Source organism: Artemia franciscana, chromosome 4, assembly GCF_032884065.1.
Source record: "Artemia franciscana chromosome 4, ASM3288406v1, whole genome shotgun sequence".
Lineage (NCBI taxonomy): Eukaryota > Metazoa > Arthropoda > Branchiopoda > Anostraca > Artemiidae > Artemia > Artemia franciscana.
The window spans coordinates 46,122,691-46,150,263 of NC_088866.1; the positions used below are offsets into that span (position 1 = coordinate 46,122,691).

The 27,573-nt window shown below is 34.7% G+C and overlaps 1 protein-coding gene across 3 annotated transcripts; it reads right to left on the reverse strand.

Annotated features, from left to right (window-relative positions):
- LOC136026500 (uncharacterized) lies at nucleotides 1–27,187 on the reverse strand. Of its 3 annotated transcripts, none has more exons than XM_065703123.1 (5): nucleotides 27,065–27,187; nucleotides 16,014–16,167; nucleotides 14,948–15,000; nucleotides 4,196–4,291; nucleotides 1–527 (listed from the first exon to the last, which is right to left on the reverse strand). In XM_065703123.1, exons 1-5 carry the CDS (start codon nucleotides 27,150–27,152, stop codon nucleotides 331–333), a joined length of 588 nt encoding a protein of 195 aa, XP_065559195.1. In that variant the 5' UTR covers nucleotides 27,153–27,187; the 3' UTR covers nucleotides 1–330. The 3 variants fall into 3 exon arrangements, with proteins under 3 accessions (XP_065559195.1, XP_065559197.1, XP_065559196.1); XM_065703125.1 differs by having other exon boundaries at nucleotides 1–644; XM_065703124.1 differs by having other exon boundaries at nucleotides 16,014–16,175; nucleotides 27,065–27,150.
- Between the last annotated feature and the right edge of the window lie 386 nt (nucleotides 27,188–27,573).

Consider the following 27,573-nt stretch of genomic DNA (forward strand, 5'->3'; position numbering starts at 1 on the left):
TCAAAAGTACAATGTTGGTTGTATTTATAGATCATTAAAGAATGTATACAAGAACTCATTCCGACGAGAGAATATATATGATCATGTCAAAACAGGAAAAAAACAGATCAAGTTATGGAAAAATTAAAAAAAAAAGATTGGAAAACAGTATAATGAATAGGTGCCGGAAGCCTCATTTTAAAATTTATAATCTTACTAATATTTGTATAATGTACACGAAACTTGTATATATTGAGAAATAATACAATTTTGCTAACTTATCTGTTTTTATAAAATTTCACTTAGAATTATCCAGAATTAAAACTACTTCTCAACTAAGACACATAAACATCACCGAAAATAAACATCCCGATTTAAGTTCATATAATGACGAACAGCCCATCGAAGTTCACGATGGTCGTTACACCCGACTGTTGGCTGACACTTCCACAATTTCTCGTACCAGTGGTAGAGTCGAACGGGGTCACAACGTAGGTCAGTGGAGGAAATCATCCCACGACTACTCGAAGGGCGAGGTGGGAGTATCACTAGAATACAAATCGGATTTATTGTTGGCATACGTTGTAATTACAAAAAACATTAGAGTCTTTGATTTTGGTATATACCTTCATACTTCTGACCATTGGGAAACTGATGGGCTGGAACTAAAAAAAAAAAAATCGCTTAGCCTCAGAGAGTTATAATTGTAACTCGAAAAAATAAAACGAAATGAAAAATATAGAAAAGGATTAATATTTTAATATGACAGCGGGAAAATACCAAAAAGGTGTTTTTTTTATTAAAAATTAACAAGAATAAAAAGGGTCGAAATATTTCAGCCTCAAATCTGGAAGCCTTGGCCAACAGAAACAAAAAAAGGAAACAGAAAACGAGATTTTCGGACCTCTACTATTATAAACTTAAAATTTAAAAAACCGATTTTTTGTTATTTTCCCACTGTCATATTAAAATATATAACTTGCTTTTTAATTTATTTTTTCCTATTTCATTTTATTTTTAAATGAAAAAGCAATATGTTCTAAAATATTTATTGTTGTAGCTAATTAGAGGGCAGTTGTCAACAATTTAGTCATTATAAATTAGCAACAGCTTGGTCATCATATATAATGGCCCATAAAATCAGGCAATTTAATAATTTTATATTTGTCTACAATAATCAAGGATACAGTATTACATTGACCGGTCATTATATTATTTCTCAAGTCACTTTAATTAATCGATAGCAATTTGGCAATCCCCTTTTACTTCTGTCGAAACTTTAATTTATAACTAGGTAAAAAAAAAACAAGATCAAGAAATGGTTTTGAACTTCGAATTCAAAATACCTAGCTGCTAAAAGGGTGACACATTTAGGGTTCGAGTCCAAGACGTCAAAAGAGGTCGCACACTTGAAAGGAATATTTTCGTATTTGTTGTTGATTTAACAGATGCCCATCTTTATAGATTAGGCACAAATTTGGAGCCCAAACCGTCATATTTATCACATAATATACCTTCACACTAGAGGATGAAACCGCAACTAAAACTGTCCATTTCAAAACTACAAGTTTGAGGGCCTTTAGGTTACAGTCGTACTAAGTGCAAAGGTAGTAAAACGGTAAATCTGTTTCTGGGCTGTTGGCTACCCAATAATGCCATATAGTATGTTTATTAATATACGGTTTCCATTCTTAATTATAAATCATTTCTAATGGGGTTGGGAGATTATTCCCTCTGCGAACCCATGCTTCCCATGCTTCTCGGATTTCTCATTCTTAATTGTAAATAATTTAAAATTGGTTTAGAGACTATTTCCTCTGCAAACCCATGCTTTCTGGATTTTTCATGGCACTACAGCCCCCTGAGAGTCTTAATACATAACTTGCAACTCCTTGAGACTAGACAAACCTTTCAAAAACAGGAATCATGTTCATTGCAAAGAGGGTCATGTTTTGTTCCATTTTCTTTTTTATTGGAAAGAGGAACGAAACACGGAGCCGAAATCAACTTTACGCTGGAGGAACTAATTTACAAAATGTAATGAAAAGTTTATCTATGCCGCGGATATTCATCAGTCAGAGATTTCAATCAGAGATTGTGCAAGAATACGATCAAAGAGAGAAGGCTAACGCTATAGTCAAGGCGGCTGTCAAGTGTCGTAAAAAAAGATAATAAAATAATAAAAGATAATAAAATAAAATAATAATAAAATAAAAGATAATAATAAAAGATAATAAAAATAAAGATAAAAAAAGGTATGTAGCTCAAAATGTCATCAAGTTGAAGCTTGTCAAGCCAATAGAAACTTTGAAATTTTTTAACTATATGTATGTATAAGTACAAATCGAATCTGCGAATAAAAAATTTTATACCATGAATAATAATTTTCTCGAATTGCCCACTCAATTTCCACCATTATTAAGTGTCCGAACAATGTAATATTTTCAATATAATTTAGCATTTTGTCACATTTCATTAGGAACTTCAAATTGTCCTGGTATTATAAATAATACCCAATTATTTACATTGGCTGAGACATATACATTATCAAAACAATCCCAATCGTCAATTCACGGAAATTAGGAAGAGGGGAGGGGGAAATGTAATTTTCAAGGTTTAGAGTGGATATCTAGTTGTGTTTTCTATTTTTCAGTAAAAATACCAAAAAACTTAGGGACCAAAAATCCTAAGAGGATACTTGCCCCTCCCTTCCAATTGACGCCACTGTCAGGTTACTAGCATTAGTGCCTTATTGTTAATTACTTTTTTAATAAATGACTGTCTCCATTGAAATTATGAAATCTATAGAATAAACAGTCATACGACGGTTAAATTATCCTAGTCAACTCATAATATGCAAAAATTTTGAAACTCCATATCAAAGATTATTTGTAACAAGATGGGAAACTAAATCTAAAAAATCATGCTATGTAACTGGATTAGATGTCGCTAAGAACAAACAAAGATTTTGACATGAAATACGATTTTGAAATTATAAAATATAAAGGTTACAAAAGTACACATTATGAAATATGATTGTTGTCAACTGTTCTATTTAACCATTTCACATTAATCCTAAGTATGACAAATAAAACGAAATGAAAATATGGAGAAACGGGTAGAATATTTCAAATATGGTAATGGCAAAAAACAAAAAAAACTTATTTTCATCAATCATAATAAGAGCCTAGAGATTCTGGCTTCAGGAAGTGGCTTCAGGTCTGGAAACCCTTATCAACGAAAAACAAACTAAAACAAATGAAACAAAACACATTAAGAAAAGGAAAAAAACACGAATGATAGAAACTTGCATCTGAATAATTTTCAATACGGTTCACATTTGTTTCCCTTTTCTTTATGTGTTTTGTTTAATTTAATCTAGTTTCATTTGTTTTAGTTTTTTTTTATAAAGGATTCCAGACGTGAAGCTGAAATATTCGGACTTTTATTATTGTTTGTGAAATAATAATCATTGCTTTTGTTATTTTCTACTGTCTTATTTGAAATAGTATATCCGTTTTTCAAAACTTTCATTTGTTTTATTTGTAAATTGAAAGGCAAGGTGGTTTAAGAAATTATTACACAATACTAAACATCTGGAAACAAGCCCTCTGAAGCAATAAATTTTGATAGGTGGATTCTCAATGCATTATAAAATAATAATGCATAAATTTTTACCTTTGAGGTTTTTTACTTGCTATATACACTCCCTATAAAATACATTCATACTTCCTATACATACTATATACATACTCCCTACAAATACAAAATACATTCCCTATATGACAAGTGTTATTTAAGGCGATCATAATTTAAAAGGACATATTTTTCTAGCAAAAGTTAAACCTACTACTAACAACTCACCGCAGCGCCAAGCCACTAGAGGCCAACACAGCTACGCACGCTCTCCCTCCATAAAGCTCAAGTGCATGTAAACTATTACAAAACTATAGTAAAAATATAACATATTAAAAAAAACTAATATATCTAAACTATCCCCCCTCTCTCTCTCTCTCTCTTTTCTTTCTCTTTCTTGTTCTTCTTTTCCTCCTATTTCTCTCCGACTTTAAACATAATTCTACAAAAAACCATAAAAAACTTTAACTCTCTGGGAATTTGCATGCAAATACAACTAGAATAATTCAATTTGTCATTTCATTCATCTTTTCCTCTGCAAAATATTAAAAAAAGAAACTCAGCTAGGAAAAAAACATACCAGATTTAAATAGGAGATCGGAGCTTCGAGAACTTGGACGAGCCCCTTCAGAAGAATTAGGCCTTTCCTTTAAAATTGCATCGTTTTCCTTGTTTACTAGAAGAAAAATTATCAATTCGATGGCGGGTTATACGTAAAATTTAAAGACACCAAAAAGCAATATGCCCTTTTATTAAAGAGAAGAGATCACATGATTTCCCTTGTTTACTGAATTCGACTGCAGCAATTCAAAATACGCTAAGTAATATATCCGAGGCTATGTCCAGGCGGTTGGGGAGGGAGGTATGGGTTTGAAACCCCCTTCCAAAATTTTTGTTTGACTTGTAAAAAGGCTACGTATTCATATTCGTTAATGAAATAGCTATCGTAGCACCCAAAAATGAACGCTAAATTACGCTACTTGTACAATCACAAAAGGGTGACTTGTTAACTGCACTTACGACATATGGCACAACTTTCAATTCACTTGTTAAATGCACTTAGGAAATATGGTACAAAAGAGGTGGCAAATCAGTGCTTCTCGTTTGTTCATAGTGATTTCCCAAATTTCCTTATTAGCTCATGTCTTGGATCAAAATCAGGGGGGCGAATTCAAGAGCTCAAGGGCACTTTCTTAGTTACTGTAACTTAGTCCGAGTATTATCTTAGTAACGTGTTTTTGAACACCCTTTTTTTACTAACTTTTTATGGGGTTTTTTTGTGAGTTTTATAAACCTTACCAAAATGAATTATCCCCCCTCCCCGAACAAAATTTCCAGGATACAACCATGAACATATTTGTAAAACCACAATCTGTTGTCCATCAGAGAAAACTAAACAATAACAATTGGTCCTTTTCCCAACCTTATTGGGTTTGCAAGATGTTTAGAAGTTTCTTGTTTTTAAATGCGCTATATCCATTTTTCTTACCTATTGGAAACTGATTTTTTGACTTAAAGGTAGTTTTGCTGCATCTTGGATACCTTAAAAATACCAACAATCAGTCCTTAATATTGTGCCTCCGTTTTTGGGGGGAATCCCCGAGCTTCACCGCAAGGAAATTGGGCTTTCAAAATCTCCCCGAAAATCAACTTTTGTAAATAGACAAGCGTTAAAACTAGACACAAGTCGCTAATTTTCGTTGCGTTTTTTTTTGGAAAGGGGATAATGGAAAACGCAATTTTTGTTGAGTAAGCTAGTCGAAGTCTAGAAAAATCCCAGGGTAGTGGAAGCGCTTCCTTAATAACGGTAAAAACAATATACTAAATTTTTTAATAGTAAGTTGTATAAAATACGCTATTCGATTCTATTTTCTAGGGCTATAATGAAAAAAAGTTTAGGCTCCGATTTTAAGGATGAACGATGACCCCGTTTTAAGAATGAACCGTTTTAAGGATGAAGGATGAAAGGAATATTTATTGATTCAATAGCCCGTTATCAAATGGGAACAACAGAAAAGAGAAGAAATATTAGAGAAAGAAAACAGGGAAATTATGAAATTAGCTTAAAAAGAATTTATTTACCAATGCCAACAGGAAAGGTAATATAAACAGGAAGTAGAGTTCATGATGAATAAGGAAGCTGTCAAGTCCTGTTTAGTTGGGGAAGGTATCAAAATAGAATGCCAATCGCTCATTTTATACTAAAAAGTGCAGAGTATCAGTTATAATAGTAAATGCCCCTGTAGAATCGACTGCGGAAATAGTAGTGATTCAGATGAATTTTACTTACAGTTACAAGAGCAAATAGAGGATCCTAGGTAGAAATAGGAAGTTTTTATTAGGAGATTGATCAGGTTAGGAGCTTCAGTTACCTTGGTAGTATTATTAGTAAGGATGATGGGAGTAGTGAAGACGTTAAAAGTAGAATAGCTAAGGCTCAGGGTGTTTTTTTCACAGTTAAAAAAAGTTTGGAAGAATAGAAAGATAAGTCTACAAACCAAGATTAGAATATTGGAAGCTACATTGATGACAGTGGTCAAATATGGCTCTGAAACATGGGCACTCCGAAAAGCAGATGAAAATTTACTAGATGTTTTCCAGAGAAATTGCCTACGGATTGTTCCGGGTACCCGGCTTACTGACCGTAATTCAAACAGTAGGTTGTACGAAAAGTGTGGTTCAATCCCGTTTTCTGGGGCTATAATGAAAGAAAGGTTGAGATGGCTAGGCCACGTTCTACGGATAAAGGATGACAGATTACCGAAGGTTGTCCTTTTTGGTCAACCGTCTGGGGCTACACGGAAAGCAGGTCGTCCTTGTCTGGGTTGGGAGGATGTCATAAATGAAGATCTAAAGGAAATGGGAACTTCCTGGGAGGGTGTAAAGAGGGAGGCTTTAAATAGATTAGGTTGGAGGAGGAGCGTGCGTAGCTGTGTTGGCCTCAGGCTGCTTGGTGCTGCAGTGAGTTAGTAGTAGTAGTAGTAGTAGTAGTAGTAGTAGTAGTAGTAGTAGTAGTAGTAGTAGTAGTAGTAGCAGTAGTAGATTTTAACGCCCAGGTCGATAGAAATATGGATAGATGTTATCCAAGCCAATGTATATTTGACGTAGGATAATAAAATAGTAATGGCTATAGACTGCTTGGTTTTGTAGTTATAATAATCTAGCTATAACCAACAGAGTATTTGGTTATAAAATGGCTCATAAGTTAACGTGGTACACATGTGATGATAAGACAACAAACCTTACTGATTATGTTACTGTGAACCAAAAATTAGCAGGATCAATACAAGATACTAGGGATGTTATTAATGTCAAAAGCAAAGACCACCATCTAGTAGTGTCTAAGGTTAATTAAAATGTGAAATTTCGGAAGGGTAACAACCTTCCGGGAAGTTATGAAGTTGGTAGGCTCCAGGATAAAAATTGGGAGGAAATTTCCAGGAACAGTAGAATACTACACGGGAAAATATTTGTAAAATATAGAAGATGGATGGAATGATTTTAGGAAAATGCTTTGTGAAGTTACTGATATTGTCTTAGGGAAGAAAGTTAGAAGAGACGCAGCTAGGAAAGGGGCTTGTAATAGAATTATCTGAGTGATACATCATATGAAAATAAAAGGAATGTAAAGAAAGTGGAGAAAGCATTATGATATAACTAAGCAGGTGTGAAGTGGAGACCACGGATAAAATTGCCAGGGATCTGGAAGATGCAGCTAGACTGCATAATAGTAAAATATTGTGCTGACATGTTAATAAATTGAGAGGAAGTTGTCTATGTGGACTTGACCTAGTTCAAGATAGGAACCGGGCCACATTTAGTGATAAAACAAGAGTTAAAGAGAGATGGACAGACCATTTTGGGAATGTGCTAAACCGGGATAGTGTTACAGGAAAAGATATAAGAGGGAAATGAAAAGTTTCCAACACCTTGGTTGTGAAGAAAGATTTATTTGTGAAGAAGAATCAGTGACAGTACTAACAGGATTACAAAATAATAAGACAACAGGCGCTGATAGTGATGAGTTTCTTAAATATGGTGGTTATGAGGTTAGAAATAAGCTACTGAATATGATTTTTGAAAAAGGGGAAGCGATTTTTGGCAATTATGACTAACCACTGTACAAGAAAGGTGATAAGAGTGAGTGTGGTAATTATAGAAGCACTATCCTGGTTTCTGTCGGTACCAAATTACTTATGATGATGATACTTTTCAGACTTAGAGATGTTGTAGACAAAGTTTTAAGCGAAAAACCATGCGGTTTTAGGAAGCATAGAGGATGTGTTAACCAAATTTTCACTCTTAGGTAATAATTGGGAAGCGCTTGAGTAATCAAACACCTTTAGTCCCCAGTTTCACAGATTATGAGCAAGCGTTGAACTCAGCTGACATAAGAACTCTAGCGAATGTCTAATCCTTGTTTGGTATACCAGACAAATACATAAAAGTGATTAGAGCTACGGGTTAGAATAACACTGCTCCTTAAGGGTAGGAAGTAAGGTTAGTAGCTGGTTTCGTATTAAATCAGAAGTTAAGCAAGGTTGTGTTCTATCCCTATTTATATAGATCATTGTGATTGATTTTGTTAAGGAGCACAAGAAAGGCAATGGAAGAACACGGAATCAAATGGGGAGGATAAACTTTCCTGGACTTACATTTTGCTGATGACTTAAGCATCCTAGATGAAAGTGTGAGCAAAATGAATGAACTTTTAGAAGTTTTGCGAGTTCAGGGTGCTAGAATAGATTTAAAAATAAATATTAAGAAGACTAAATCACTAAGGCTAGGAATAAGTGAAGATGACATGGTGAGATTTATCAGGTAGACAGTTTCACTTACCTAGATATTATTATTAGTAAAGACTGTGAGAGCAGTAAAGAGGTAAAAGCTCTCAAGCAGTAAACATTAATAGAGGATTATGTGTTGGATTATTTCACGACTGCATTTCGTTGACTTGGTATGAAATTATGGCTTCCGATCAATTTTTGCATTGTCCTTTACTAGCTTTGTAAGCCGATGTATGGCATGAAAACTAATAAATATGACAAGAGTAGTGTGAAGTTTTTTTCTAAAGAAACGATTCTTGAGGGAAAGTTATTATATGAAGTAAGCGCTATGTGCAAACTGGACACGGACATGCCAAAGAAGCCCCTTGCACTACTAGTCTATGTTGTGTATCATGCCTTTCTAGAAAACACAGCTGTTACTCTTTCAGCTGTCCCAGAAACCGAAAGCTAATAAAATCCCAGCCAATTCAAAGAAATGTCAACTAACCGAAGTTCCGTATCAGTGTTATCTTGGAATATAAATGGTGGCGTCCTGAATAAGCTTGCCTTGCTTAAAAAAATTGTTGAAAAATATGACATAGGTTGCATACAGGAACACTTTTTATACCGGGTCGCAAAAACATACTACAAACATCTCGTGCTAATTCTACTTAGATATACACTGCTTCTCTTCAAAAACCAAAGGGCCGACCTAGCGCAGGGCTGGCTGCCTTGAGCAAGTATAAATTTAGACGTTTATGTTCGGAAGATCGCTTTCTTGCCGTTAGTTACAATGGTTGCACTATTGTGATGTTTATTTACCGTTTACTTACCGTTAGTTACAATGATTGCACTATTGTAGTGTTTATTTACCCACAGATTATGGCGATCAGGCCTCGGAAATGAGGCTTAATAACGCACATTACAATTTAGCTAAATATGTGAAACAACCACCATTGGCGATTTAAACTGTGATTTATCAAGAGACCATTGCCCCCGAGCTTAAATTGTAAAAAAGATGTTGCTAAATGCAGGGTTTTCCAAACTGAGAGACACGGACTAGTCTAAAGAGAGGTGCGAAAATTAGTCCCTGTGAACGATTTTCAAATAATTGCTGAATTTTGGTACGTAACAAATGAGAGAAAAAAAAATACCATCGTGCATTATCACGCATAGTGCAACTAAACATTTCGTAACTTAGCACCGTACCCCGTGCCTTCATCATCATTCCAAAATAAAAGTTTACCGTCCCAATAAAGATAATATATACGCATAATACCCTGACACCTTTTCTGATAGCATCCCCTTCCGGCTTCTAAAAGCCAGAAGCAAAACATCGCATCCTTATTACAAACTCAGATTGAAAAGTTAACGAAAAACATAATGACAACTTCGCTTATGTTATGGAATCACAGCAAAAGTAGCCAAGCAGACAGGGTGAATTTAGTTAGTTCGAAAAATTCAATCAAAAAGAAGGATCTTGCACATAGAGCCGTTCATTGGGTTGGTGGTGTCTGGGAAAAATTATTTACAACGATATTGCAACTAGGCTGTGAAAGGTAATAAAACCTATAAAATCATTGATGACAACAACATAAATAATAAATATGCTCCTATGCCCGAGATTTGGGACTTTGATATGTAAAGCGAGATTAGTGACTCTTCAGAATAATGCACTTCCACCCTGTCCCTCTCCAAATGGCACTGACCTTTGATGATCTAAGAAAATCTGATCTTAGAATACGTTGGAGTGAAATTAAGGAACAGTATTCCGCTGGAAATAAAAGATTCTGTTTCAGTTTCGTCATTTTGATACAGTTATAAAAAAACATCTTCTTTCAACCAATACAAATAAATAATGTTTAAGAGGATGTTGTTGTTGTTGTTTGGGGTTTGACGCGTTCGACCAATAGGTCATATGCGTTCGTATCACTCAGTTGTTCTGTGCCTTCTATGATCACTAGCTTGCTTGGGTGTCACTTAGTCATTATTCACTGAGCCAGAACAGTATCGCTTGACTTGCTAATGGAGGGGGGTTATTTGCCTGCAGCAACTGCCTGCGTTGAAAAACGGGAATCAAAATACGGCAACTATACATTGTCAAACATCAATTAAAATACATGTACAACACAATAATAAAAATTAATACAAATTTTATACATTATAACCAATAACAATACAACCAAATGTCGATAAAATATATCTAAAATGATAAATGGGGCAATTCTAAAAATCCTATTGAACAGGTAATAATAAAAAAAAAAAAAAAAAAAAAAAAAAAAAAAAAAAAAAAAAATAATTTAGCCTATAGGGAATGAACCAAACCAGTAGTCTTAACAAATCTACCTAATAGGTTTGTGCTTAGTTTTTTAGCCCAAGGAGGAGACGTGTGATGTCCCAGAACAGAACGCATTGTGAATGCACTAAATGCCTTCTCACAGCAATTTCTTAGTACTTCTCTCTCTTTTTCGTATTTTCTACAGTTAAAGATGATGTGGCGTATATCTTCATACACTCCACAAGTGTCACAGTTGGGGGATGGAGCCATTTTCCACTGGAATAGTGTTGATTTTGTCTTTGCATGGCCACATATAAGACGAAACAGGCAGGTAGAAAGGATGCGAGAAGTGAGGTACATTTCTTTTGAAGGCTGCTTATAATCATAAAGATCGAGGAGCTGAGTATGAGAAGAATGGAGCCAGGCCTCTTCTTCTTCAAAAATGTTTGAGCTAATTGAAGAAAGAAGTTCAGGACCAGTGATAGGGGTTTGGGTGATCAGGCCTAGTTGGGAGGCTTGTTTTGCAGCCTGATCTGCTAGTTCGTTTCCTGTTATACCACAGTGTGCTGGAACCCATATGAATAGAACAGATATACCCTTTTTTGCAAGTTGAGTAACCAAATTTTGAATCTCAATGGCAACATTTCTTGCTTGGTGTTGCTGGTGTGAGAGGTAATCCAGAGCTGAAAGTGAATCAGAGCAGACAATATACTTCTGATGTTTGCTCTCTGTTTGGCTTGATATGGCTTGAAGTGAAAACTTAATTGCCATAAGCTCTGCAGAGAAAATTGTCAGGTTAGGGGGTAAACGGTATGAAAGAGACAGGCTCTGGGAGGGTATAACTACTGCACCACTGCGTTTTGTTATTGTCTTTGAGCCATCTGTATAAACTTGAATGTATTCCTCATATTCTGCCAGCTTTCCCAGGAATATGATTTTCATCAGTGCTTGGGGGAGGCCCTCCTTTTTTTTATGGTGATCTTAGGAATAATCAATTCCTTAATTCCCTTGGAGGCACTAGACAAATCATCATCCAAATTGACAGTCAGCCTGCCATTCTCTATGAACTCTTCCATGCCCGGAAGGCAAAGGAATCTCTGGAAAGAAGACATCTCTGTTGGTTTAAAGCGGATGTCAGGGTTGTGGTGGCTAATAATTTCTTTGTAGATAATATGGTTCCTGAGTCTTATTTTCTTAGCAAAATATCTTGCAAGGAGGTATTTTCTTCTGGAGTGAAGGGACTGGATCCCTGCTTCGCAATACATAGCTACAATAGGAGTAGATTTTAGGCCACCAAGGGCCCTTCTTAAGATTGCATGAAGTGTAGTGTCAAGTTTCTTCAGGAGACATTTCTTAGCTGATCCGTATATAAATGATCCATAGTCTATCTTGGATATCACCACTGACTTGACAATAGTTGAGGCAAAGGGTGTGGGGGCACCTCTTCTTCCAAGGCAGAGAGCATTAATGAAATTCTGTCTTTGTTTGAGACTACCAATCAGCTCATCCAGATGGGGTTTCCATGTCATTTTATGGTCAAATATAACTCCCAGAAAGCGTGCATGTTCCGCAACTACAATCTCTTGTCCATTCAGTTTCACCTGTGGTTTGAAAGCAGCCAGGTTATGCATTTTGTGGAACAACACACTAACTGACTTATGGGTTGAGAAAACCATATTATTACTGTTTAAGAGGATTCTCCCTTCTTGTTTTGAGTCTTATGATGACAGGAACAGGTCCTGTCGAAACTATCGTTTGAAGAAAATCAATCACCTGACATCCATAGCTTAGGTAAGCTCATTACCATCTACCATTATTACGAGTTTATGTACAATATTAAAGAATGCTGAAAGGTCAGGTGGCCTTTTGGCTATTGGCTCATATGACATTAGTAATGATTTCGGATCTATAATTCATTCTCAGGCCATGCTTGAGTAATTAAAAAAAAGGGGAGGGTATCTGTTGCTGTAGTTCAAAACCCTTTATTGTATGCAGAGACAACTCAGAGTACGTTTAAAGATTGGATCTTCGCTTCTTCCTTTAGAAATCTGTGAGAATCTTGGAATTAAACAAGAGACCACTACCTCTCCTACTATTTATAATAATGCGACCCTAAGAGCCTAAGGGGATTTATCGCATGCTGCATATTTAATGGTGTTAGTGTGTCTGTTTTATGTTATGCGGCTGAGGTTCTTAACCTAAGTAGGGCTGTGTTTATTTTGGAAAAAAGTTTTAAGGGAGATTGCTAAAAATTATAATGATATTGATCTTTCTTTACATGCGGCTAAGTATCAGGTACTATTATTTAATTTTAACCGTTCTGAAACCCCTGATAGAGTAAATCTGGGTGATACCCATGTTGTACCACTGCAGGAACTTGTGTACCTTGAATCACCAATTGGTACATCGCTAAAGTCAACTCGGAAATTAGTTATTGTCCGAACCAAAGGTAAGCTCTATAATACATATGCTGGTGCAGTTGGATCACAGCTAAATTTTGGTAAAAAGCCACCATGGGAAGTACATTATGCTGTTTCTCTCCCTCCTGTTCAATACCTGGTTCCTTTCCGGGACATCTTCAAACAATCAGATAAAATAGAAATCAGAGGGTCTTATCAAAGGGTTCTTATTTCAAATCAGAGGGTTCTTATTTCAAAAATCAGAGGGTTCTTATTTCAAATGTTCAAAGTTCTTTATTCGGATTCCTCCTTGGACAAGGAATGGTAGACTGCAAGAGAAATACAGCTTGGCGAATCCTCTTGATGCGGCAGATAATCTTTTTCTTGAGATTACAGAATATCCGTCAAACCACCCTTGGAAGGATTTTCGTTTTAATACTAGTTTGCATATTTTCTTGGTAGTTTATTATCATCTCTATATTGTATTTATTTGTATGATTCACTTAGAGGTTTACCACCCTTGGAGTGGCTAACTTTTCAGAAATGTTTGGTTTATTCGTGTTTTAATTTTAATACGTACGTATTTGCGCCTGTTTTAGTATGTATTTGTTTTTTTTTCATTTTCTTTCTTTTTTTATACTCCTCCACTGCCTTGTGTTTTTTATGGGTTATAAAATAAATTAATTGATCCATTAAAAAGTAGAATTGCCAAGGCTCAGGGTGCTTTTTGGGAGAATAGAAAGATAGTTCGACAAACCTATTTTGATTAGAATTTGATTGTAAAACTAGATTGGAGAACTATATTTGAAAACTAAGATTGGAAACTACAGTGATGGAGAGAAATCAACTACGAATTGTTTTATGTGCTGGACTGACCGACAGTATTTCAAACAGTAGGGTGTACAAAAGCGTGGTTTAATCCCCCTTTCTAGTGATATAATCAGAGAGAGGTTGAGACGGCTAGGACATGTTCTACGGATTAAGGATGACATATTTCCAAAGATTATTCTTTTCGGCCAGCTGTTTTATGCTACACGAAAAGCATGTTATTCTCAGGGTTGGCAACTTGCACACTTTTCGTGTGAAATGCACCCTTTTTTTTCATTGCACTCTTTCACTCCATGGACTTGCACTCTTTTTTCCCTTTATTTGCTCTTTGCAGTCTTTTTTGCATTCTTTTATGAAATAATGATAGAAGTAGTATTCAGCAAAATAAAATAAATTCAAATTATTTACGTGCAAAATTTAGAATAGTTAGATGCAAAATGCAGTAAGGTGATGGAGAAGCAACAACCAAAACAAACCTTATCAAAGTCTACTCTTAAACTGATCAAATTCTCCACAGACTTTAGGCCCATGCACCATTCTAAAGCATGAAGAACCCATAAATTCAAATAAATGAGATAGCATTTTAATAAAGAGAAAGCAATAATACAATTATGTCTAGATTGCATTTCCAGGAGGGGAAAGGTGGAATAATCAGCGAACGACAAATTTCCTGCAGAAAAAATTTTCCCAGGGGGGGGGGATTTTCCTTGAATTTGCTTTCTTTAGAAATTCTAGCCCCATGTAACGGTTAAGTTAGTTTAAACAAAAGACACAAAACCTTGTTTGAAGCTACATTATAATTATAAATTCTAATTTATAATTATAAATATCTAATTCTAAAAAGAATTTTGCAATTTTTTTTTCAAATCTGCACATTCTGCAAGAGATAATCTAAAACTTTTGAAGCCTATAGTATTGTAAAATAAATTGTTAAAGCCGTTAAATATATGTTTTTTTATCAAAGAATTTTTAACAGAAGCAATAGATAAGTCAAACAATACATAGAAGTACATATAGAAAAAAATAGAGAATTTCTTACAGAATAAATATATAGTTCTTACCTAGCTCCATAACACTTGGCTCATTTGAAACATAAGGTATATCACCCACTTTCCTGAAATAATAGATTTTAGGAGTATTAAAAAGTAAAGACTATTTCACCATTTAATATATTAGCTTTTAAACATTTCTTATAGTTATTTTAGTAAAAAAAAATTAATATTTAATATAATTAAATTTTCAATAAACCTAATATTTTCTTCTTATACAATTTATTTAACATAAGGCATGTCACTGACTTTTTTGAGATTGAAGACAGTTTTTTTTTCATATTCTTCTTTTTAGATACTTTTTTTTTTAACTTAGAGGCAAATAACACACACACTTTTTATGTTTCTGGCCCTCTAGTCATATTCCAAGAAAAATCTTCCAAGATATTTTACAGGATACAGACATGATCTTCGTTTATCAAATCCTTCCTTGCCATGATATAATTTTTTGTCAAAATCATAAAAAAGTTTCAAACAGAAAGTGCAAAGAGTTTACTTATCAACTATAATAGGTTCCCAAAATTTTTCATTAATCAGCATTTGATTAATGATCTCATTTGCAGTATCAAATCACAAAATATTTGCAATATTTTCATTTGCTTACACTCTTGTTTCAGCCTTAAGCATCCTTACTTCCTATTTTTCAAAGCAATGAAGTTTCAATAGGCCCCGGCTTTCAGTTGAAATAAGACCAATATATAAAAATAAAACAGGCTGTATTTTAAGGGAAACTGCATTTTATGGAAGGAGCTATTCAAGTTGTTGCATAATTTAGGAAATTTTTCTTAAAACCCATTAAGCATTAAGTGCATGGTGCCTACAAAGATACCATAATTAAGAAAGGTGTCTACAGGGAAGTGCAAGGAGCTTCAGTCCTCCCCATTCCCACCTAGATGACCAAGAGTGCCAAAAAAAATAATTTGGAAAATACAATACTTTTCTAGCAAACAAACTATTTTCTACACTTTAGTCTCCCCTCCCTGCAATGTTTACAGCCCTCGCAGCTCTAGGAAACCTTTGTACAGATCTTTTTGCTTCAAACACCAACAGAATAGTAACAATATTTTTAAATTAATACCTATAAACTTTCCTTGTCCATTTAACATCTTTGTGTCCATTAGTTGTGTGTTCTTCCTCATTACTAACGTCAGATGCATTCTCTTTACTCTTTGGAGAACCATTTGTTTTAGAATTTTTTCCTTCACATTTTTGCTTCAAAAGAACTTCCATATCTAAAAAACTTTAATCATGTAAATCATACATATGTGCAGATAGGCTCTTAAGAAGGAGGGTCTGGGATGATTTTTTCCTGGGGGAGGGGTCAAAAATATAAAACACATAAAATCCATCCAAAAAAGGGAAAAATCAATGAAAATCCAGATGTTTTTATGAGTTGTATATTAATGTTAAACCCGTCTCTTTACCATTCCAGACCCTTAAAATATAATAAAAAAAAGGTGAAGTACACGGTATTAGACTTTACTGTTCCTACTGGAAGTCCTGATCTCCTGTTCAAGGTACTTCAGGCAGGAATTGCACTGGAAGGTTGGGTACTAGCCATCCTGTACTTATGCACACCCTTGCTCTTTACCTTAGCATGACTTCTCCAAGTACCCATTAGAGCTAGAGTAGACTCTGGTATAGCTTACAAAGTCACACCTCTAATCCTTGTTCCAAAACAAATAATCAGTGACACCAAGACTCAAAACCTTGTCCTCAAATATAATACATGTCTTAAAAAAAGCTGCCACAAAATATATGTTATATTTTGAATTTTGTGTATTGCTTTCCAATGTTTCTTTGGCTAACTTCACTTTGATCAACCAGTGTTGCTAGGTTTTCTATTTTCTATTTAGGTATAAACTATTAAGGTATTTTGGTATTTTCTATTTATTAGGCATTAAACTCTATTTAGGCATAAACAATTTTCTATTTAGGTATAAACCAGCGTTGATCAAAATTTTTACCCTTACAGTAGTAAAATAAAATACATGTCTAAAAAAAAACTCCAACAAAGTATAAACCACATTTTCTTTTGCTTTTTAACGTCCATGCCCTACTGTAGTTTGTTTTTGATAAACTGAAATGATTTTATGCTTTAATATTGCAGTTCACATGATTATACCATTCAGCTTCCCTAGCATCATATTTAAAGCTCATTAGTTGGCCACTGTTTCTGACAACACTGTGCCTTCTTTAGCCAAAGATAGCCTTCGGCCAAAAATACTGTCATTCCTCTATTTAGTTGCTTCAAGCAAAAACATTAAAATAGACTGACCTAGGATATGACAAGATCTATCCCCTAATATGAACTATAGTAACTGGCTTGACAAAATTTGAAAGGTAAAATTAAGGACACAATTGTTTAACAATCTAGTAACAGGATTTGCCAAAAAACTTTTTCTAATTCCAGCTTACTTCACTGATTTCAATACATTAATTCCAGGAATACTATTCTGTTTATATTGTCATATTATATTCATTATAGTAATGCTATTTGTTATTTTTCTATTTTTATATTATTTTGTTTGTTTTGACAACTTGTCACCTTGTGACAGAATTGTGAATATTGCCATGTCTTGGAATCTCAAGGAAACTCAACACACTTAAAACCTGCATGTTACAAGCTATGACTGCTTTGTGCTACTGCAAGGTAAGTCACTAGACTAACAGTGTTTAGAGCTACTTTTGGACAAGCGTCTTTGTGCTGTAATAAATTATTGTTATTATGGAGTATATTTTGTTAATACAATGTATGGCTCCCATGGCACCAATAAAGTTAATAGTTTTCCAAAGAGTTTGTTTGCTTCCCATATAACTTCATTCTTGGCTTTACAGCAATTTTTGTAGCAAACAACCTATTTTGTAGCATATCAGACATAGGAAATAACTGAATAAGCTAATAACTTGAAAGTGTGATGAGAAAAGACCTGTTCTATTGTTTGTGAAGTATGAGCAGGTACTAGTGTTATTGCATTGACTGAAATCAACATCATTGATAAAACAATTCATGGTTACGAACTGTAAGTAAGGAGCAACCCAGCTCAATAGTAGCCAAAACTAAAAAAAAAAGAGAAAACTAAAAAAAAATCTGAATTTTTATATCAACAGATATATCAAACGAATTGCATTTTTATTCTAATTTCAAATTCATAAGTTTCATCAAGTTTAGTCTTATCAATAAAAAGTTACGAGCCTGAAAGTTTACCTTATTTTAGAAAAAAAGGGGGAAACACCCTCTGAAAGTCAAGGAATCTTAACGAAATCACACCATCAGATTCAGCATATCAGAGAGCCCTACTGTAGAAGTTTCAAGCTCCTATCTGCAAAAATATGAAATTTTGTATTTTTTGCCAGAGTGAATGTGTGTTTTTTTTTCTGGAGTGAATGTATCAACTTAGTGCCCTATTGAAGTTCTAGTGCCCCTTTAAGTGACCAAGAAAATTGGAGGGAAACTAGGCCTCCTCTTGTGCTCATTTTCCCCAAAGTCACCCAATCAAATTTTTGGGATAAAAATGTTGCTCAACATAGTCAAAAAATCTAATAACTATGTATTTGAGGATGAAATAATCCCCCACAGTCACTAAAGGAAGGGCTGCAAGTTGTAAGCTTTGCCCATTGTTTACATATGGTATACGTTATTGCAAAGTCTACAGACTTTTCAGGGGGGGAGTTTTTCTGGTGTGTGTATAGGGGGGGGGGGGGGGGTACGTGGGAGGATCTTGCTATGGAGGAATTTTTCATCAGGGAAGGGAATTTTCCATGAAGGGGGCGCTGGATATCCCAGCACTATTTAAAAAATGATCAGAAATTAAATAAAAAGAAACAAGTTTTTTAAACTAAAAATAAGAAGCAATTTTAAAACTTAAAACAAACGGAAACTATTAAGTATATGAGGGGGTTCACCTCCCTTGTCTATACCTTGCTCTTTAAACTAAAGTTTTTTTCAATATTTTCAAAAGAGCTATTTATTCCAGTCAAATGGCCTTTGCGATTCAGGGGTCATTCTTAAAGAATTGGAACACAATTTGAACTCTAGCTAAAGAGTGAGGTATTGATGAGGGGGCAAACACCCTCATAAACGTAATAATTTCTGTTTGTTTCAAGTTTTAATGTTGCTCCTTACTTTCAGTTGAAAAAAATTCTTTTTTTTTATTTAATCTAACTAGAGATGAAAGTAATTGCAACATTAGAAAACTCAACATTGTTGCACTTGGTGTCCCTGATGTTTCAGATGCTGCTATCTTTATCACAGACCATCTTGAATACCTCTGCTTCTAAAAGAACACCACCAGTAATTTTCACTGTTCCTAAATTATTTGATACTGGGGTGCCTTGTGACATGATTTTGGAGTTCTCTAAAGCTTATGACATTGTCACAAGTGACTTGCAATGAAGCTACATACAGTCGAGGTTAAAGAAAAATCCCTGCTCTGGGTCCTTGATTTTCTTCACCTGGAATCTCAATGAGTTGAGTCATTTGATGGTCTGGTAACCATATTCCTTCTTCTTCTAAGCAAATTTGAGTAGAGTTCCTCAGGGAAGTGTTTTGGGTCCTGTACTATTTAATATCTTTATCAATGATGCTCCTTTTAGTAACAGCAGTAAAATTAACACTCTATGCTGATGACTCAAAGCTTCCTGGACCAGTCGTGTCATGAGAAAATCCTGCCCTTAAACAAAATAATCTGAGACTGCTTGGTCCATGGACTGAGGCTTGACTTCTTGAATTCAATGTTACCAAGTTCCAAATGATTCTTGTTAAGCAGTCTACCTTATCCAGAGCTTAGACCAACCCTTTTCATCAAGAACCATCAACAGTTGGAACAAACTACATGAAGATACAGTTACTACTAAATCTGTTGCCATTTTCAAAAAAAAATACTGGATGCTGAGTCATCCACAAGAGAGTGTAAACTTGGCTGGGATGCTACTACTCATCCAACTGCACCTGGTCATTCAACTATCATGAGAACAATTTCAAATATCAATTATGAAGCGTCACAAGGCAAAATCTTCATAAGAAATAGTAGATTCAGGCATGATATATTAGATTTAAGATTTAGAGAATAGGATTGACAAAGTAGATTTAGGCTTAACATAATAGATGCAGGCTTGAACATTAGACTTATCTAAGTAGATTTAGGCTTAACATAATAGATGTAGGCTTGGAATATTAGACTTATGTCTGAAATAGTAGATTCAGTCATGATATAATAGATTTAAGATTTAGATAATAGGATTGACAAAGTAGATTTAGGCTTAACATAATAGATGTAGGCTTGGAAAATTAAGACTTACGTCTGAAATAGTAGATTCAGGCATGATATAATAGATTTAAGATTTAGAGAATAGGATTGACAAAGGAGATTTAGGCTTAACATAATAAATGCAGGCTTGGAATATTAGAAATAGGGTTTGAATGAGGGCAGTAGAACTTGTATGTGTTATCTTTTTTCTTTATTTTACAGTCTAATTTTTTTTTAAAGTTGTAATTCAATACAACTATTAATTAGTTGCATTAGTTAGTTAATTATTAGTTAACATGCTAGGTTTTGGCAGAGGATAACAAAATTTGTAAGTGTTATTTTTTTCTTTATTTTACATTCTAAATTAAAATGAAAGTTGCGATTTACTGCAACTATTAATTAGTTGCATTAGTTAGTTAATTATTAGTTAACAGGCTAGGTTTCGATAGAGGACAACAGAGCTTGTATGTGTTATCTTTTGTCTTTATTTTAGAACATAAATTAAAAGGAAAGTTGCAATTTATTACGACTATTAATTAGTTGCATTAGTTACTTAATTATTAGTTAACATGCTAGGTTTCGATAGAGGACAACAGAGCTTGTATGTGTTATCTTTTTTCTTTATTTTAGAGTATAAATTAAAAGGAAAATTGCAATTTATTACAACTATAAATCAGTTGCATTAGTTAGTTAATGATTAGTTTGCATGCTAGGCTTTGGCAGAGGACAACAGAGCTTGTATGTGTTATCTTTTTCCTTTACTTTACAGATTAAATTAAAAGTAAGGTTGAAACTTACTGCAACTATTTATTAGATGCTAGGTTTTGGTACAAGACAACAGATAGGGGAATGCCCTACAGATATGTAGAGTACCACCATAGTTGGCAGGGACCTTGTCCCTAGGAGTCCATAATAGAAACTGGGGTACCCTCGCCCAGGGGCATAAATACAGGTGGAGGAAGAAGAAGGTCCCTCAAATTTACATTCAACAGGGCCCACTGGCGTGTCCACATGTCTCATGAGTTACAAACCTCCTCCCAGTAATGGCTTAAATTGCATAGTGTTGCAGAAAACCATCATGGGAGGATCTTCTTTAGGACAAATGTGGCAGGATCCTCATCAACCGTAAGATCCTGATCTATGGACAATGGCCTCTGCAAAGGGCTGCCTTCACCTTTTTGGGGTACCTACAAGACTGGGTATCTTACGGTCAACTTTTCTCACTTGAGGAGTGGCGCCCCTCAAGGAAATTATAGCCTAGTAAACAAGATAACATTTGCACAGGATTCTGATTATTAGATATTTCTTCTGAGCTTAGTCTGATTTGATGGGCATTTTTAGGCCTGAAAAACCTCTTCCTAACTAATTTGTCTACTGTGGGTTTTCCACCCCATAGTAGCATAATATTTGTAGGCACAAATATATAATGAGTCAGAGGTATTAGGCTTGGGACTGTCTGCGCAGGATTTCGACTCATATTGAAAGAAGAGCAGCACAAAGTGCTGAAAACCATGTTGTGACAAAGATGGGCCCAGGATTGCACAAAGCCTCCAACCAAACTGGAGGTCCCAGGGACTTCTTGCTGTCTGGTTCTAAGCCAGCTTAAGTGTTTTGGAGTAGAATTGAGAAGATATGTTGGTCCCTGTCCTGTACTGGTTCATTACTTTTCCTAAGGCTAAAATAATTTCAATGATTTAAAGAGCATGAAAATTGGAACTTGCAATGTTATGACGTTAAAAATGGCTATTGTATCAACATTTTGACTGACCAATTCAGACAGTTTGAACTAGACTTATTAGAAGTTTCAGAAAATAATATCCCAAGGGTAGGAAGCATGAAATTATGTGATATGGAATTCTTTTACTCAGTCAGGAAGGACGGGGTACATAAGCAGGGAGTAGGGCTAATGATGAATAAGGAAGCTGCTAAGTCTTGTTTAGACTGGTAAGGTATTCATAAAAGAATACTAATCGCTCATTTTATGACTAAAAGTTCAGGGTATCAGTTATAGTAGTATATACCTTTGTTGAACCAACTGGCAGAGATACTAGTGACTCAGATGAATTTTACTTACAGTTACAGGAGCAAATAGACAGGGTACCAGGTAGAAATATGGTGTTTTTGCTAGGAAATTTTAATTCCCTGGTTGGTAGAAACAGGGATAGATGGTATCCTAGCCTAGGAAAATTTGGTGTAGGAAAAGAAAACAGTAATGGCTATGATTTTTGCAATTTTGCAGGTATAACAGCCTAGTTATAACCAATATGGTGTTTGGTCATAAAATCACCCATAAGTTGACATGGTATTCAAGTGATGGTAAGACAACAAATCTTATTGATTATGTTATTGCAAACCAAAGACTAGCAGGATCAATACAAGATACTATGGTATATAGGAGTGCTTTTATTGATGTTAAAAGTAAAGATCACAGTAGTGTCTAAGGTTAATTTAAAGCTGAAATTTCAGAAAGGTAGCTACCTCCCAGGAAGCTATGATGTTGGTAGACTCCAGGATGAAAATTTGAGAGAAACTTTCCAGGAACAGTTGAATGCTAAACTTGAGAGTTTAAAATTTGATAATGTGGAAGATAGATGGAATAATTTTAGAAAAACAGTTTGTGAAGTTGCTGATGGGGTCTTAGGGAAGAAAGTTAAGACTGCAGCTAGGATTATTAGTGAAAAAGCTTTATGTTTAATAGAGAGTAAAAGGAGTTTGTACAAGAATTATCTGAGTGATACATCATATGAAAACAAAAAGGAATGTAAAGAAAGTGGAGAAAGCATTAAAATATGAACTAAGAAGATGTAAAGTGGAGGCCATGGATAGAATTGCTATGGATCTGGAAGATGCATCCAGATCCTAGAAAAATTCTAGCACTCTCCTAGATGAAAGGCATGTCACTAGGCTGTAAAAATAGTCACATCCTTCTTTTTTATATTTTTTTAATGTTTTAATTACCATCTCAAAAGCAGAGCCAAACAGATCCAAGACTGGACTATTTTGCTCCAAAGTGCAAATTAAGGTAAATATTTACTAAAGTAGTCCTGATTCACGAACCAGAGGTCATTGGCTGAAGCTTATTAAGAAGCCTACCATATCCAGCACCTGCACTCAATTCTTTTCCTCTGGAATTGTCAATGGTTAGAATAAACTCTCTGAATACAGAGTTATTGCTGAATCTGTTGACATTTTCAAACAAAGAATAGATGCCAAGTGGTCCACAAGACAATGTAAACTCAACTGAGGAGCTACCAATCGTCCAACTGCATCAGGTCACTAAACAACAATAAAAACAACTTCAAACATCAATTCTGGAGCTTCATAAGGATAAATCCTTATATTGCTCCAAACTACAATATACAATAGATGCACCTCAAAAATTCCAATAAAGAAGAAACATTGGCAACTAGTTTATGCTAAAATTGATGTAGAGCAATACTAAGTAGAAACACAACTTAAATAGCACAAGAATCATCAACTTAACCATAGTGATTCATAACAGCCAAGTAAAGTTGAGTACACCAAAACTACTTATCAAACAAGACTAATTACTTATCTTAGCATTTCACAGGACACAAATCAAATCAAAGCTAGCAGGATTACTACTTGAAACATTGTGAATTATTTGTCAGGTTAGTTACAAGAACACTTAAATAAAAATACAGCCTTCTAATCAAAAAAAAAAAATGCAAGATCATCCAGGATAATCTACATAATATGTAAATACACAATTTAATCATTTCAAAGATAACCTATACAAATCTGAAATTAAGCACAAAAAAGCAGAAAAGCAATGTAGAAAAGTAGAGAGACCTATAGATAAGTAATGAATGGCTTCCATTAGAGAGTACACAATAATTGTTGTTATTTGCCTAAGTGTTTTGGCAAGTACATGGCCAGATAAGTAGCCAACTCACTGTTATCTTTTTCATATTATATCTGGGGAAGTTCAACTTAGTGAGAAGATTCAAATAAGGGATGATTGAATGCACTTGTGAAAACTACAAGGATCACTTCCATTAGATTGTTCCAAAATACAATTTAAATCAAAGGTTTGCTAGAATTTGTATACTCTAACACAGAATTTGTTTACTCAGGCAGGAAGGATGGGCCTGGGAAGGTAATAATAATAGAGTACTAATTTCTCATTTTATGACTAAAAAATTCAGGGTATCAGTTGTAGAAGTATACACCCCTGTTGAACCAACTGACAGAGATACTAGTGGCTCATATGAATTTTACTTACAGTTACAGGAGCAAATAGACAGGGTACCAGATAGAAATATGGTGTTTGTACTAGGTGTTTTACTTTTAACACCCAGTTGGTAGAAATAGGGATAGATGGTTTCCTAGCCTAGGTGAATTTAGTGTAGGAAACGAAAACAGTAATGGCTACAGACTTTTGCAATTTTGTAGGTAAAACAACCTAGTTATAACCAATACAGTGTTTGGTCATAAAATGGCCCATAAGTTGACATGGTAGTCACATAATGGTAAAACAGCAAACCTTATTGATTATGTTATGGTAAACCAAAGACTAGCAGGATCAATACAAGATACTAGGGTACATAGGAGTGCTGTTTTTGATGTTAAAAGTAAAGATCATAGTAGTGTCTAAGGTTAATTTAAAGCTGACATTTTGGAAGGGTAACTACCTCCCAGAAAGTTATGATGCTGGTAGACTCCAGGATGAAAATTTGAAAGAAGCCTTCCAGGAACAGTTGTATACCAAACTTGAGAGTTTAAAATTTGACAATGTGGAAGATGGAAGGAATTATTTTATAAAAACAATTTTTGAACTTTCTGATAGTGTCTTAGGGAAGACTGTTAAGACTACAATTAGGAATATTAGTAAAAAAAAAAACTTTATGTTTAACAGAGAGTAGAAGGGGTTTGTACAAAAATTATCTGAGTGATAGATCATATGAAAACAAAAGGAATGTAAAGAAAGTAGAAAAAGCATTGAAATATGAGCTAAGGAGACGTGAAGTGGAGGCCATGGATAAAATTGCCAAAGATCTAGAAGATGCAGCTAGACAGCATAATAGTAAAATATAATACTGGCATGTTAATAAATTGAGAGGAAGTGGTCAATCTAAACTAGTCCTGATTAAAGATAGGAATAGGGCCACAATTAGTGATAAGGAAAGAGTTACAGAGAGATGGACAGAACATTTTGAGAAAATGCCAAACCAAGATATAGTTGCAGGAAATGATTTAGATGAAAATGCAAAAGTTTGTGATACCTTGGATGTGAAGGAAGATTTGTTTTGTGAGGAAGAATTAGCAACAGTACTAAAAGGATTAAAAAATAATGAAGCTCAAAGTGCTACTAGTGTGATAAATGAGTTTCTTCAACATGGTGGCTCTGAGGTTAGAAATAAGCTACTGAGAATTATGAATATGATTTTTGAAAAAGGGGAAGTACCCAATGATTTTAGGGAAACCTTAATTAAACCACTGTATAAGAAAGGTGACAACAGTGAGTATTGTAATTCTTGAGGCATTAGTCTGGTACCTAAAGGTAGCAAATTACTTATTAATATGATACTTTTTAGACTGAGAGATGCTGCAGACAAAGTTTTAAGAGCAGTTTTAGAAAAAGTAGAGGATGAGTTGACCAGGTTTTCACTCTTAGGCTAATAATTGAGAAGTCCTTTAGTTGTCAAACACCTTTGATCCTCAGTTTTATCAATTATGATCAAGCATTTGATTCTGTTGATAGCAAAGCTTTAGCAAAGATCTTATCCTTATATGGTATACCAGACAAATACATTAAAGTGATTTGTGTTATGTATGAGAATAATACTGCTGGAGTTAAGGTAGGAAATGAGGTTGCCAATTGGTTTTGTATTAAATCAGGATTTATATGGATCATTTTGACAGACTTCATGTTAAGGAGCATAGGAAAGGCAATTGGAGACATAGGAATCCAACAGGGAGGAAAAACTCTCCTGAATATAGGTTATACTGATGATTTAGGCTTATTAGATGAAAGTGAGCAAAATGAATGAATTTGTAGAGGTTTTGTGAGTTTGGGGTGCTAGAATAGGTTTGAAAATTAATGTTAAGAAGACTAAGTCACTAAAGCTAGGAATAAGCAAACATGAAAAAGTGACATTGGGTAACAAAAATATTGATCAGGTAGGCAGCTACACTTACCTTGGTAGTATTATTAGCAAAGATGGTGGGAGCAGTGAAGATGTTAAGAGTAGAATGGCTAAGGCTCAGGGTGCTTTTTCATAGTTAAAAGAAGTTTGAAGAATAGAAAGATAAGTTTGTAAACCAAGTTTAGAATATTGGAAGCTAGAGTGATGAAAGTGGTAAAATATGGATCTGAAGCATAGGTGCTCCAAAAGGAAAACAAAAATTTACTAGATCTTTTCCAAAAAATTGCCTAGAGATTGTTCTGGGTACCTGGCTGACTGACTGTATTTCAAACAGTAGCATAGATTGTACAAAAAATGTGGTTCAATCCTGCTTTTGAAGGCTATAATGAAACAAAGGTTGAGATGGATAGGCCATATTCTTCAGATGAAGGATGACCAATAACCAACGATTGTCCTTTATGGCCAACCTGATTGAAGATTGTCTGGGGCTAGGTACATGAAAAGCAGGTTGTCGTTGTCAGGGATAGGAGGATGTCATAAATAAAGATCTAAAGGAAATAGGAACTTCCTGGCAGGGTTTAAAGAGGGAGGTCTTGAATATATTAGGCTGGAGGAGGAGCGTGCGTAGCTGTATTGGCCTCAGGCGGCTCTGTGCTGCAGTGAATTATTAGTAATAGGCCTAGCCTAGTTGTTTGCTTCACTAGCCTAGGATATAATTATGAGCCACTGTGTAGACAGGCTAGATAAATATTAAAGCTAAATAAACTAACCTTCAATGAAAATTGCAAGCTCTTCATCTGTGATAGAATAGCCTCTTTTACTAAGAATATCTTTTACTTCATCTTTCAAACCATCCATGTTTCATTTATTTGAAACTTTTGCTTTTAATATTGCATTCTGTTAGATCAGCGTTAAAACATAGAGTACGCTAAAATCCAATTGTCATATTTGATTATTAACAACAGATGACATAATATATGCTTAACCAGAAGTAAACATTGATCGGTGATATTAGCCTCTTTTGCGTATTATAAGCATTCTAGGGACTAAATTGCTTTTATTTCCTTTTTTAGGCTGAATGTAATAAGGAGTTTGGCAACAAACCCACGAACTATAACTTATTTCAGTGTGCTACGGGTGTCTACTGAGAAGAATATTTGACCTTTACTCATAGAGATATATTATGTAGGTCGCAGGGCCAGATCGACTAGGTACGGGGCCCAATACATCAGCCATTCATCAATATACTTAGCCAGATTCCTTAATTTCGTTTTAACTC

Excerpts from the sequence above, each read along its gene's own strand:
- LOC136026500 (XM_065703123.1), bottom strand. The coding sequence starts at position 27,152 with ATGGATGGTTTGAAAGATGAAGTAAAAGATATTCTTAGTAAAAGAGGC. Across the intron at positions 15,001-16,013 it reads TGGACAAGGAAAGTTTATAG|GAAAGTGGGTGATATACCTT; the intron begins GTATTAATTTAA and ends CTATTATTTCAG. Across the intron at positions 528-4,195 it reads CGATCTCCTATTTAAATCTG|TGATACTCCCACCTCGCCCT; the intron begins GTATGTTTTTTT and ends TTTGTATTCTAG.